Source organism: Aspergillus sydowii, assembly GCF_001890705.1.
Source record: "Aspergillus sydowii CBS 593.65 unplaced genomic scaffold ASPSYscaffold_4, whole genome shotgun sequence".
NCBI lineage: Eukaryota > Fungi > Ascomycota > Eurotiomycetes > Eurotiales > Aspergillaceae > Aspergillus > Aspergillus sydowii.
The window spans coordinates 309,173-322,598 of record NW_024467862.1 but is presented as its reverse complement, the minus strand read 5'-3'; the positions used below and the strand labels follow the sequence as shown (position 1 = coordinate 322,598).

The 13,426-nt window shown below is 50.0% G+C and overlaps 7 protein-coding genes across 7 annotated transcripts; 4 read left to right on the top strand and 3 right to left on the bottom strand.

Annotated features, from left to right (window-relative positions):
- Positions 1-113: 113 nt before the first annotated feature.
- Positions 114-1,484, top strand: ASPSYDRAFT_30277 (uncharacterized protein; the record flags this gene model as incomplete). The annotated part of the gene is made up of 2 exons (XM_040844760.1): positions 114-675; positions 733-1,484. 2 exons carry the CDS (start codon positions 114-116, stop codon positions 1,482-1,484), a joined length of 1,314 nt encoding a protein of 437 aa, XP_040703211.1.
- Positions 1,485-2,182: 698 nt separating this feature from the next.
- On the top strand, positions 2,183-3,989 carry ASPSYDRAFT_57005 (putative cyclopropane-fatty-acyl-phospholipid synthase; the record flags this gene model as incomplete). Its single annotated transcript, XM_040849304.1, has 4 exons — positions 2,183-2,287; positions 2,412-2,898; positions 2,955-3,706; positions 3,780-3,989. The coding sequence occupies 4 exons, from the start codon at positions 2,183-2,185 to the stop codon at positions 3,987-3,989; spliced, it is 1,554 nt and encodes a 517-aa protein (XP_040703210.1).
- Positions 3,990-4,162: 173 nt separating this feature from the next.
- Positions 4,163-7,050, bottom strand: ASPSYDRAFT_862632 (amine oxidase). The gene is made up of 4 exons (XM_040851634.1): positions 6,334-7,050; positions 5,696-6,275; positions 4,728-5,636; positions 4,163-4,659 (listed from the first exon to the last, which is right to left on the bottom strand). The coding sequence occupies exons 1-4, from the start codon at positions 6,673-6,675 to the stop codon at positions 4,466-4,468; spliced, it is 2,025 nt and encodes a 674-aa protein (XP_040703209.1). The 5' UTR covers positions 6,676-7,050; the 3' UTR covers positions 4,163-4,465.
- Positions 7,051-7,739: 689 nt separating this feature from the next.
- On the top strand, positions 7,740-9,636 carry ASPSYDRAFT_148675 (Zn(II)2Cys6 transcription factor; the record flags this gene model as incomplete). The annotated part of the gene is made up of 4 exons (XM_040841827.1): positions 7,740-7,894; positions 7,959-8,732; positions 8,796-8,999; positions 9,069-9,636. The coding sequence occupies 4 exons, from the start codon at positions 7,740-7,742 to the stop codon at positions 9,634-9,636; spliced, it is 1,701 nt and encodes a 566-aa protein (XP_040703208.1).
- Positions 9,637-9,807: 171 nt separating this feature from the next.
- Positions 9,808-11,856, bottom strand: ASPSYDRAFT_57001 (PEX28-32 family peroxisomal membrane protein; the record flags this gene model as incomplete). The annotated part of the gene is made up of 3 exons (XM_040849303.1): positions 9,808-10,464; positions 10,539-11,725; positions 11,844-11,856. The coding sequence occupies 3 exons, from the start codon at positions 11,854-11,856 to the stop codon at positions 9,808-9,810; spliced, it is 1,857 nt and encodes a 618-aa protein (XP_040703207.1).
- A 256-nt stretch (positions 11,857-12,112) lies between these two features.
- On the top strand, positions 12,113-13,073 carry ASPSYDRAFT_863715 (import motor complex subunit PAM16). The gene is made up of 2 exons (XM_040851653.1): positions 12,113-12,434; positions 12,535-13,073. Exons 1-2 carry the CDS (start codon positions 12,432-12,434, stop codon positions 12,937-12,939), a joined length of 408 nt encoding a protein of 135 aa, XP_040703205.1. The 5' UTR covers positions 12,113-12,431; the 3' UTR covers positions 12,940-13,073.
- On the bottom strand, positions 12,147-12,421 carry ASPSYDRAFT_43753 (uncharacterized protein). The gene has a single exon (XM_040846719.1). It carries the CDS (start codon positions 12,377-12,379, stop codon positions 12,200-12,202), a length of 180 nt encoding a protein of 59 aa, XP_040703206.1. The 5' UTR covers positions 12,380-12,421; the 3' UTR covers positions 12,147-12,199.
- Positions 13,074-13,426: the final 353 nt, after the last annotated feature.

Genomic DNA, 13,426 nt, shown 5'->3' with positions numbered 1-13,426 from the left:
AGGCACCCGGCATCTAGAACCTCACCACCGCCATTGACCTCGTCACCGCGCACTATACCTTACGAGACAACTGTCCGCCCTTGGATGATTAGTATCGTCCCAAATCCGCCACAATGTTGGCACTCCGAGACCAGGAAAACCTCGTCCACACGCACCAAACCGTTGCCGCGTCGAAGCCGTTGAATCAAAGCACCAAGCAACTGCAACCGAAGACTCCGGGAAATCGAGCTCCAAAGACGCCCTTCAAAGTGCCATTGAAAGATGAAAATGACCCCCTAACTTTCGGAAAGAAGACTGTGAAGACCATCGGCAAGCAGAACGAGAACGCCCGACCTTCTGTCAAAGATGCTTTCGTCACTCCTATGGGTATGCACGAGCCTTTCCATGTCGCGGAAAGTGTTCTGGGATCTGGAGATTGGAGATCTAACCATGATATAGGCGACACACGCCAGCGAGCGCCCTTGGGTATGAAAACGACCAACGCCAAAGCGAAAGGCCTACAAACTCCAGCAGCACCCGCTGGAACTACAAAGCCGGAAAAAACAACCAAGAAAGGGTCTACACAACGTGTGAAAAAATTCTCCCCATTTGTTGAGCAGCCGCAGCCAGAGGTCCATGTCCAGCCCCCTCAGGATGATGTTCCCGATATCGAGTACATGCCACCCAAGCCAAAAGGTGAGGTTGTTGTCCGGTCCCGACCATAGCCAGCATCAAGTATCTAACGTAATGTAGAACTTCCTGATTTTCCTGATGATATCACATATGATACCTCGTTCCCTCAATTCCAACCCAAAAACCTGGCACTTGGGTTGGAAAGCGTTTATGGAGACAACGAGATTGGACGGGATGGCCTCACGAAGCGGCAGCGCAAATTCCAAGAGGAATCGAGAGCGTACGACAAGATGATTGATGAAACTATTTTGAAACAGGTCGAGAGCGTCAGCTTCACTGAAGCTGGTGAAGACGACCAGCTGGCCCAGGCTCCAGTGTCAGAGATCCCTCAGCGCCGCATTCATGCACGACAGCCCCGAGTCGCTGCAGGGAAATCAAAATATTCTGCCGGTGTTTCTACAGTCCGTGCTAAGGACGCAGCTAAAGCTCTCTCTAGTAATGAACGCTCGGTCCCACGGACCAGGGCCGCTCCTATCATGAAACCCAAGGCCAGGATTACCTCGTCACTGTTTCCTTCCAAGAAGCCTAAGGCTATTCCCACCAACCCTTCTGCTATGCGCCATACGGCAGCTGTAGCAGACTCTCGGACAACTGTGGGCTATACTAAAGGCCGAGAAATGTCATCGCGTTTAAACGGCAAGGCCAAGAGTCCTACCACTAAGCAGCCAGCAAGCAGAGCTCTTTCTCCCGAGGTCTACACCCTGCCTGACGAGCCTGCTCTTGCTAATACGGAAAACGACCAACTTATGGGGGGAAAATTTCCCACGTACGAAGAAGATGAGGAAACCCAGAACTTCCAGCTAACATTGTAAGCTGAGAGTGACATCGGCTCGAGTGGTACTCGGACCCCCGGCCGTACCCATAATCGTTACGAATGCGTTTGGTTTTCTAATTATGCTATCCATCTCCTATCTGTCTATGGAGCGGAGGTCGGCGTGGACTGGGCGGTTTCAACAATTTTCAAAGGTGCTACTATTATGGGAGGGGCGTTAATTACATTTGCTTATTCCGGGTCTGGGCTACAGGGGGGTGACTATTATTTCATATCATTTAACACACTGCTATCAATGGAATTCTAGGCTTTCCTGCCTATCTATATGTGTTTCTACAGCAGTAACCATACAAAGCTCGGATAAGTAATAAGGTACGAGTTGGGCCCACATCCTGGGGTACCTTGGAACAGACCGAAACTGTAAACTCAGTAAATCAAAAGAGACATTGGTACCTAATTAGAGCTCTGTGGGAAAAATGCACTTATTAATATGGAATTCAATCACTAGCCTAGTAAGACAATTTTAGCTAGGTTCGAACACGTCAAAAGCTGCAGGAAGCTTGTGACTCGTGGTGATCCTCGGGATGATCGGTGCCCACACGTAATTTCTATCCAGAGGACCAGAACACCACCGACTTCTTCCCTCAACTTCCCCCGTGTCAATTTCCCCCATTGACATTCCCTTTCCGCCCCTCTCCCACCCTTCCCTCTCTTCTCGGTTAATTCGTCTCGCCCGCCATGACGAATATCCACCCCGAGTCGCCGGAAGGCTTTGAGTTCATCGAAACTCCCGCCGCCTCCGCTACAACGCCCGCAGACGACTGCGGCGTGCGGACTACTTCGGTGAGCTCTACCATTACTTGGCTCCATTGCTTGATAGGAGCTCTGGGCAGTGCACCTCTCTGCAAACCAAGCCCAGGAACCATGATCTACCGATACTAATGCTTTCTCGCTTCTACTATCTTAGTACCCGGCCATCAAAAATGCACCCGTCCCAGCGGATTCTCCTGGCAGTGATAGCTTCTCCAATACTCTACTCTTCCTCCTCCTCTTCCTGGTTCCATGGTATTCCGCTCGCCAGATTGGTGGAGGTTTCTACACCACCATTTTCTTCGCAATCTTCACCACCGTTCCGATTTTGATGGCTTTCTGGTCTGTGGCCTCTACCATCTCCCCACGCAAGAACGAAAAAGCAAAGTATGCCGGCCGCCCTGTAGAGTACTACTTGAACTTCCACAGTGAGCATGACCGAGCTACATACCGCGGGAAGGCTAAGGTCCCCATGGAAGTCTTCTACGAGAAGTACTTTGCGGGTGAGGTCGACTTCAAGATGGATGCTCTGGAAGCCCTAGAGTTCAGGCACGACTGGGCCAATTTTCGTTTCACAATGGGTCTTTTCAAGCACTTTCTTTTCGGCTTCATCCCAGAATTACTGGTCCACTCTCGTTCTCAGGGTAATCATCTCCGACCCCTCTTCCGAATTAGTATTGGTGTTTAACTAGCTTTCTAGATGAGGAACAGGTCCGTGACCACTATGACCGCGGCGATGACTTCTATGCGTGGTTCCTAGGCCCTCGCATGATCTACACTTCTGGTATTATTGGTGACGTGAACAAGGAGGAAACTCTCGAGCAACTTCAGGACAACAAGCTGGCCGTAGTCTGTGAGAAGATTGGACTCAAGCAGGGTGATACCGTTCTCGACCTTGGCTGTGGCTGGGGTACCCTGGCCAAATATGCCTCCGTCCACTACGGCGCCGAAGTCACTGGTATCACCCTTGGCCGTAACCAGACCGCTTGGGGTAACAAGGGTCTCCGCAACTCCGGAATTGAGGAAAACCAGAGCCGTATCTTATGCTTGGACTACCGTGACGCACCCCGTTTGGACGGCGGATACAAGAAGATTACCTGTCTTGAGATGGCCGAGCACGTCGGTGTGCGCCACTTCACCTCGTTCCTGTCCCAGGTCTACGACATGCTGGATGACGACGGCGTCTTCTTTCTGCAGATTGCTGGTCTCCGTAAAGCCTGGCAATATGAAGATCTCATCTGGGGCCTTTTCATGAACAAGTACATCTTCCCGGGCGCCGACGCCAGCACTCCCCTCGGGTTCGTCGTCGACAGACTCGAGGCCGCCGGGTTCGAGATCAAGGGTATTGACACCGTCGGTGTCCACTACTCCGCTACCCTCTGGCGCTGGTACCGGAACTGGCTGGGTAACCAGGAGAAGGTTGAGGCTAAGTACGGCAAGAAGTGGTACAGGGTAAGCTTTTTTGTCTTCCCTTCCGATCTAGGCTGTGTCCGCATAAGCGCAATGACTAACGAGTTACTTTCAGATCTGGGAATACTTCCTTGCCTACTCCACAATCACATCCCGCCAGGGCGGTGCTACCTGCTGGCAGATCACGCTAGTTAAGAACATCAACTCCACACACCGTGTTGAAGGCATCAACAACCAGTATGGCTTGACCGGTGCTCGGGAAGCTTCCGCCGCAAACGTCGGCAACGGTTCTGTGCCTAGCGCCCACATAACTCTCAAGGCTTAGGTACCCTAAGTAAGGGACTCTAGAAATGTTTGAAACTGGAGAATGACATTATTGTCGATGTATGTCAAGTCCAGGACCAAGACACAGACAGCCCCGGGGGCTGCGCGGGCCAAAGTCCAGAAGGAACATGAAATAGAAGGACGAGAAAGAAAACACTGAGATATAACAGTCTCTTGTGGCAACGTAGAAGGACATCAAGTGATCTGGGGTAATGGAAACGGGCTTTCCCCTTGGCTTCTTTCGTTTATCTTATTGTTGTACAATGATTTCCGATCTAAGTATATAGCTTGTTTCGGAAGGGGCAAGGGGACCCGTGGAATGTATCTATCTCAAAATGCATGGTACATATTAAAGGCAAATAGAAACTGATGGATCATAATAGATTCATTATGTAGCTCTCGTAGATATCGTAAAGTTGACGGTCAATCCAAGGACTAAGGTGTATCATTGTATGTGAACGGCGCAATAAAAATACTCTATATCTTACTCTTCATCGATTCGCAGCATGACTCCGGGTGGAGTGTGGATTTGTTGAAGTTCTGGGTTGACTGGGGTACATCCAAGGCTGGGTTCTTTGTGAAGAAGCCGTCGGGTTTGAGCATGACACTTACACGCTCCATGGGCATGACTGGGAAGTCTTCAATTCGGGGATTATGGGTTAGACCAAAGGCTGAAAAGGCGTCAAATTAGTCTCTGAATGCTTTTTTTTGGAAGGGGAAGATATATGATATTACTTACTGTGCCATAAGACAACGTCTTCGTTTTCTGTGCTGTCTTTTCTTTGAACCCAGGTTTCCACCCCTTGAGCTCGTTTGCTTTGGTTCGTGAACTCTCCTGCAGCGTATAGTTCGTTGTCTTGATACTTGGTGACCCAGATTGGCTTCGACGCAAATTCCGCCCGTTGGTAGCCCATTGCCTTCTTGGGCATAATTAACATTTGGCTGGGTGCAGCTTGGAGTTTGTACGCCACGGGTTTGTATGTAATAGGGTTAACAATATTATCGTTGCGGATTTTGAACACGCGATGCCGGTTGATATCAGTTTCGGCGGTGTTAGATTTATCAATAACCGTTTCTTCTGTCGTATATCCAACTAAATATGGATTTTTCTCGTCCTCTGGGAGCGGTACACTGTCCTGGTAATAGACAGTATTTTTGAACCCATCAATCGCAGGATCAATTCGCAATGAAAACATGTGCTGATGGAAAGGGGCCATGACACCCGGGCCAACATTGGTACCCCATTTGACGGTTTCTCCGTTTTCGTTGTCAAACGGAACCGTGGACAAGATGCCTGTCGCGCGAACTTCCAGTTCAATATTTGCCGCCTGGTCAAGGATGTAGGCGAAAATATACTCATAGTTGGCCACGGTACAGATCATCTGAATAACAAGCTGACGATTGCGGACAACAGTGGCCGCGCCTGATCTGTAGTTGGTGTGTTTGTGTTGAAGCCCATTATCCTGCTCATGCATGCAGATAATATTCTTCAAGAGGACTGGCTGGCCCTTTGAATCTGACCGGTAGCCGTCAAAGTATTTAATATGACCTAGGCAGTCGCAGCCTAGAGTAAGCTGATTGGCGTTTAAACCAAATCCCACATCCCCAACGTCAAACGCCTGTTTTCTGTGGTACGGAGCTCTGGGGTCTGTTCCGATCTTATCAGCAACTTCATTACTTGGGTTGACGGATTGAGCGGAAACTCACCACCATACGGCACGGTCATTTCAGATACAGAAAGTCGATATAAGACATTGCGGTTGTCATAGGTGAGGTTATAAAGCACCATGCCATCACGGTTATTGAACCCGACTCGGAAACGCCACTTCTGCCAGTGGACCTTATTTCCCTCTACAAAGAAGGAGGGCCCTTCAGGCTGTTGGACAATATAAGGTTTCAGATCAGTGCGAAGAGGTTCATCCAACAGGTCATGTGCATATTGAATGGCTTTGACAGGCTTCCAAGGCTGAGTCCCTGCTGTCCGAGTATCATCTCCACCAGGGAGGTAGTCCATGCGGACCAACTCGCGGGTATGGCCGTTAAAAACAGGAGAAAATTTGCATGGCATAGCATAGTGGTTGTTTTCAGGATGGTCCACAGAAACAACATACATAAAACACTGAAAGAGTCGACGTGTCTCGTTGGCATTGTCACTGCCGTACATCCAAGGATCATTGCATACGGTGACTCCGGGTGGGAGTTTTAATTTCTCGATCTCGGCCAGCACGGCTGGATGTCGGTTGCAAAGGTTCTCAATGTCGGTAATTTCATCAACATCGATAGGAATCTATATCTCGTGAGTCGTTATAATTACAAGATGAGGTAAGAGTGATCGGATTATTTACCTGAACTCCAGGCGGTAGCTCCTTTACAGAGACAACGGATGCATTGTCGACGTTGAGCAGAGCCTTGCAGCACGCCCCTGTGTCCAGACGGTGAAAGTAAGAGTAGATCAGACGGGCGGGCTTCTGAGGTAAAGGCTTCCCTAGCCGTTCTGCTTCAATATATGGGATGACATCTTTTTTAATGGGCTCCTGGAGGTCGATTCGATTGATTCGAAGCTTAACTCCGGGAAACGCAGACTGCAGAATGCGGTGGCCCAGACGGATCTCTTGGGGTGCAAGAGGGTCGAATGGGTGAGGGCTGATGGACTTCGCCAGGGCCGGTCCTTGTGATGTGAGAGACATGGCCAACTGTATTTGGGTGAGAAGAATGGAGGAGAGATATATAGTATAGGTTGGAATTCAGAATGGCGAGCCCTTAAGGGCGTACACGAGAGAGTGAAAGATGGGATGAGACTGAGATCCAGAAGATGTGGAAGAGAAGAGACAGTGCTTTAAATATAACCCTGCTTGCCATAGATGATGGAGATATGGAGAGATGAGATGGAGCGATAGACCCAGCTCTGGGTGTACCTGCCTATCTGGGAAGGTCATAGTAAGTGGAGTGGGTCGCCCCGTTGGATGGAACAACTGGAGGCGCATCACGGGGTCAGTCTGCATTCAAACTCTGGGTAGGTACGGCAGTTCATTGAGACTGCTGATGAGCTCTTGGACAGGCAGTAGTCTCTGCTGTATTCGGACCATACGTGCTTCTCTGATAAGGCGAAGCTTGGACTGGCATTCCCCAGGACAGTTACCTCGTTTGCGAAAGTTGGTTGATTCGCCTTAACCCAGCCTTAACCCAGCCTTAACATGACATGTCCAGAATAATCGAGTTTATGTTGCCATCTTTGCTATGTTTTTCTATTGCAATCTCTATCTCCGGTCTCGCTTTTATAGAGGGTGGTGGCCCCAGTTATACGCTCTAAGGCGTGGTTTCAGGCCTGGTCACGTGTTTTATAGACACCAGTTCGACATCTGAATAGTAACCCTAACACATTATAGACACACGTCTTCAGCAAAACAAGGCCATTATGTAACATTTGTGTACTTTAAAATGATTTATACCAACTTTCGAGGCCTCATCAGCTCGTTCATATTACTAAGCAGTGGCAACCGGACGGGCCTTCAACAATCTGAACCACGGCGCATCTTTTACCAAATACGGTTTAGTAGATCCTGTTGTCCCCTCATTATGCTCGAAAAAGCAGAGAAATCCTCGTACAATTCTCTGGAGAAGACTTTGTGCTACATTATCTATCAATCTAGCCATAATGAGTCTCCCTGTCTGAGGTTCGACACCTTAGTTTATGTGGTAGTCGCCTACCGACCTATCAGCTTGTTTCCAAACTAGATCGTTGGCCGGGGTAATGGTTCGCTTTGCGACGACCCCAGATACTTCTCAGCAAGACGATGGCCAGCACTCTGGTAAAAAGAGATATAGAAAGGGAGGGGGCAAATGGACCCGATCGGGATGCTTGACCTGCAAAAGGCGAAGAAAGCGCTGCGATGAGGGTAAACCTAGGTACTATTCTTGTCCTGTCACACTTCTTCGCTGTCGAAGTCTCACTCATTGACTGTTGATGTAGCTGCCACAACTGTAACAGACTGGGACTAACCTGTGAGGGCTATGGCTCCATGTGGGCAGCGCCTCTTGGGCCCGCCGCTCATGTATTCAAGCACACAGAGCCGGCCAAGTGCCGTAGACCCAGTTTGTCGCCTGCTCCATCGACTGTCTCGATTGTATCGTCGGGACAGACATCGTCAGTGGCAGAGAGTAGTTCTGCTGCCGTAACATCCTCACCACTCACAGATCAAGATGATCTTGATGAGCCAGACAACTGCAGTTTACTTTCGGACTCCAGCAATAACAACCAGCTAGTGATGGCTTCTCCCAGTCCATCCAGACTCATTAGCCATCTTTCCACTCTCGACTCACACTACCTCCAGTACCACATGGAGATGGGATCAAAGCTGCTAGCTAATCTCGAAACTGATGAGAATCCTCTGCGGTCCTTGCTGGTCCCTCGGGCGTTATCATCGCCACTGCTCATGAACGCGCTGTGCGCGGTATCTGCAGCACACTTCTCTAATCGTTCCTTCAACAGCGGATCTGCAGAACGCGAAGGAACAAATTACTACATTGACACAATGCGAGGGCTTCGAACAACGCTTACGAAGAGCCACAAGGGTTCATTTCCAGATGATGGCATACTCGCTGTTGCTCTCCTCTGCAAGTACGAGATTGTCCGAGGCAGCGTTAAGCAATGGGCAGTGCATTTAGATGCGCTGCAGACACTAATTACCTCTCGGGGAGGTTTGGCTCAGCTCAATGAAGAAACAGCTGAGTTCGTAAGAGGACTGTACGGCCTTTCTCCCCTCCACATATGCCGAAGGATTAAAGCTAATAAAAACACCTATTATAGTTTCATCTACGCAATCAACGTAGCCACAATCACCACCCAGAGAGTAATCAAACCGTCAATCCTGGGTTTCGACAATGTGAGCACCCGCAAACTCGACATCTACATCGGATATACCGAGGAAATTATCAAAACATGCTCGCGAATATCCGACCTTCCACAATCTAGTTCCGACCCTCTAGCTCTAGCACTCGAAGTCAACGCAATGTATGTCCGCATCACCCGATATCGCCCCGTAAATCGAACCCGTGGGAATCTATCTAACCATTACTGCAGTGACACCGTCTTGCGCACCTGGGCATCCACAAAAACCACTTATATCATCCCCAAGGGCATGTCAGAAGCGAGCCTGTCTCGCCTACGCATTGTGGCAGATTGCTTCCGCGACGCCGCATATATATACCTCCATTCAACGCTAGAACGAATGTCAACGACACCTGCGCCACCACCAGCATCAGCACCACCCTCATCTTCACCCTTGCCCTCGCCATCATCTGCATCTACATCGCCAAATCCAGCGTGGTCAAACCTAATCTCGTTCCCCAAGCAGCTCGCCATTGGCAACCTCGTAGATAGGGTTAGGGCGCAACCCATCGACAATAATTGCGAGTTCTCGGCACTTACGTTCCCGCTCTTCATAGCTGGATGTGAAACGACCGTGCCAGACGATAGGGAGCTGATTCTGCAGACGTTGACTGCGCTGGAGGTCAGTTTTGGGATTGGGAATGTGAAAAGGGCGAAGGAACTGTTGGGGATTCTGTGGAGTGGTGATGGTGATGAGGGCGGGAGGAAGCACTGGGTTGATGTGCTTGAAGGGTTGGGGTGGGATTTAATCCTTGCGTAGGCTGTGCTTGAGAGGTAGCCCAGTGCATTCTCTGTATTATGCGATGTCTTACTGTATGCACTACGTTGATGATACCACATGGGATTAAGAATGACTTGCCTGCCACCTTTTTAGAATGACAAAAAAAAAAATAAAAGAATAAAACACTGTTCTCATCTCGTGGGTATCAGATTAACTCAATCCCATGTTCACCTCATCACCTAACCCCATCTCCCTTTCTGCTCTTTCCGTACCACCTGCAGCCCTCGATCCCCAGCGATCCAAACGATCGTGAGCATCGGAAAGCTCTTTATCACGCATACTCAAACTGTCACTAGCGACTGTGCTACTGCCATGGGGGCTACCGTGGACAGAGGTGCCCTCAGAGAGCCCTGACATTCTTCGAGACTTCGATATGCTCACGGGCCTCGAGGCACTTTTCAAAGGCGAGCTATTATAACTAGTGGCAGAGGTTATTTTTCCAATATCTTCGGAGTTATTATTATTATTATTCGAGGAGGAGGTTGGTAGAGGTGTGACAGAGGAGGAGCTGCCGTTTTTGTCGCTTACACTCTTTGACGATCCCCCAAACCAACGTCGTCGCCGTGCTTTGGTGGAGGTTGTGGACGGGGCGAGACTCACGGAATCAGCGTCGGCCGTAGAACCATCGGAGTTGCCGCGTTCTTTCTTTTCCTTTTCGATTTGCTGCGCCAGCGCTTGGGTTAAGGCGGATGGTGCGTCTAGGGATTTGCCGTCGGGTGCGACTTCCACGAGTTCGGCGTCCCGACACCATTTCCTACGGCGTGTATAGCGGTCCCACCCGTCTTGACCGCGGCGCCCATCATTCCACTGCAAGAAACCAGTTAATCAAAGATCGATAAGGATAAAAATAGAATGCACGTGGCCATGGAGCAGAAACGCACCTTATTATCAGAGTAAATCCAACCTCCCCCATCGGCACGTTTCGAATCGGGTGCATCATCGTCGGCTCCGTCAATGTGCCATTCGCCGCCTTCGACCCATCGCCATTTTGCGTTCCCACTTTGCACTTCTGGAAGATGGAATTCATTCTTCGGAGGCACCGGGTTTAGATGCTCATCCGTCCATGCAGCCCGCTCAGACGGGAACAAGGAGTATGTCCAACCGATACCTAACCAACGACGTTGGTTTTCATAAATGATAAAAGTAAAACGCACACCGGACGAATCTCCGCGGCGTCTAGTAGCAACATTGGCGGCATGGCCGTGACTCTGCATGACATGAGACTTGTCTTTATCCAAATCAAACGACAGGCCCGTAATCATAGCGCATATTCGGCGAATGGTGAGAGACCTCCAAAGAATGACGCGGCAGACCCTCGCGGTCCGCGAATGATATGTAAGAATAATTGTACCTACCACCATGATAACACGGCGAGTAGTGATGAGGTATAGAGGAGGAAGAGTTAGGGCTATCCATAGTGGAGTGACAAAAAGAATTCGGACAAATAAAGCAGTAAGAGCCGGCCGCGTGGTCGCTGACGTAGCTGTCCTTTGAGTTGACAAGAAATCCGTGAGTTCCACGAGTGGTTCGAGGAGGATATTGCACCGAGTGGTAAATGTCCTCATAGCCTCGACAATCTCATCAAGACTTTCATGACGTTGCGCAGAGCCTTCTGGAGCAGCCGATTGGCTGTGCTTCTTCGTTGAAAATGCCCGGGTTGATAATGGAGAGTAGCGCCTCCAGTACATTCCCAGAATCAGCCCGACCACTACCAAGAGCGGTCCGGCCCAAAGGATAATCGCATCACCGTATAAGACCACCGTCCAGAAACTTGCGACGAGTAGGAAGCTATAGTAGGAGTCGTCCGTTGTCCATGTCAACAAGCCAACAAGCCTATTCAGAGGCAGAATGAACGGATGAGAATAGGCAAGTGCTCGTGTGACAGGCGGAGGAGTGGCCACGAGGAGAGGAGACTTGCGGTGCACAATGATGCTAGAACGCTGTCTCGAGGTCAGAGACGAGCCAGAGATGGTAGTGGGCGAGAAAGCGGCGACCGTCGGAGGCTGAGAATCAGCATGGTCGCTGAGGTTGGTTGACGGGGCCATGGAATCTATCCACGGTATATCTTCTACCGAATCATTAATATCGGCATCCTCGAGAAAGTCATATCCACCAAGGCGCTTCGTGGAGGACATATGAATAAACGAAGGGGACCTATTTCAACCGTCAGGCTATTAGGTACATACCGAGTGCTGCCATCCAATAAAGACGTCACAAGCAACCAACAAGGGCATTGCGGGCGGTGAAGGGGAAAGGAAGAAGGGAGGAATGGGAAAGGAGAAATACTCGTAAGATAAGCCCCAGACAAGCACAACGACGAGGAGGCAGAAGAGTGGATTGCGGGGGCAAGCAGAAGATCGCGACACAAGACCCGCGGTGCAGCTGAAGCTTTGCTGCAGTCCTGGACATGTGATCTCTCTGTGATGCCGAGTCGAGGAAGCCGGGCGAGAGCTTCCCTTCAATATGCAGTATAATCATCAAACAAAGTCATAGTAGATTTTTTGATAATAACAAATGAGCCAGATTGCATCTCTGGGCTATACTATGTGTTATTTAAACGCATATTCCCACGCAGCCAGGCCTGCTCGGCAGTTTGTACATCTTTGCCCGTAGTTCGTGCTCGGTCTTGGCGGAATCGCAAAGTCGCTCTCCGAATTTTTCCCTCCGGCTTCACCTCCGTCTCCCCATCGCCATCCATTACCTCGAGACCACCAACCCTCATAATCTACCCTCCCGATTGCCCTTAGCTGGGTCAAGTCTTTCACTCTATCAAAATGGTACATTGGCACCACCCAATCCGCCTTAAGCACGGATTCCATAATCCCCTTTCTCGTGTTGTTCCGAAATCGCCATACTAACTTTCGACTCACCAACCAGGCCCACCGCATCGTTACCCAAGTCGTCGTAACCGGCGCGCGTGTCTTCGGTCGTGCCTTCGCTGAAGCCTACAAGCAAGCCTCCGCCGCATCCAAACACCAAGGCGCAAACGGCAAGTCCGGTAACTCCTTCGCCTCCTCCGGCATCACCCTCGACGAGGCATGCAAGATCCTCAACGTGAAGCCCCCGCAAGCCGGTGAAGCAAACCTCGAGCAAGTGATGGAGCGATTCAAGAAATTGTTCGACATGAACGATCCGCAGAAGGGTGGCAGTTTCTATCTGCAGAGTAAGATTCTGCGTGCGCGCGAGCGGATAGAGATGGAGGCTCGTCAGGCAGAGAGACACGCTGCACAGGAGAAGGAACTGCGTGAAGGGTGGAAGCCAAAGGTTTACAAGGATCGGTGATTGATCAATTTTCCTAACCTTCGACCTGGTGGATGGCTTTCGCGCGGGTTGCAGGAAATCTCTTCCACCCTCGATGTTTTCCCTTTAATTTTTCTCCTCTGGAGATTTTTTTGCAGCATAGCATGGCGTTTTATTTTGGTATTCCGAGCATTTGGATCGGAGAAAATTAGACTTCCCCAACAACTCAAACGCTCGCCTTCCGGGAGGGTTTCTTGTGCGGCATATTCATCCTTCACCTCCGGTTACAGGTTAAGAAACGAACAGTGCCATGAAGCCAGTCCTCGATTCCTTCCATTTCGGCTATCCATCGGCTACACTACCCGTCCGCTCCCTGCACGATAATCTGCATCGATATTCTTCTGCAAATACTTCCGCAGCAAGTTTCCAAACGGGAAGGAGGCCGAGGATCGCCTCTGGATTGAAGGATGGACCGGCGAGCGACTGTTGATATTTTACTACTTTCTTCCTTCGATACACTATTCTCCGC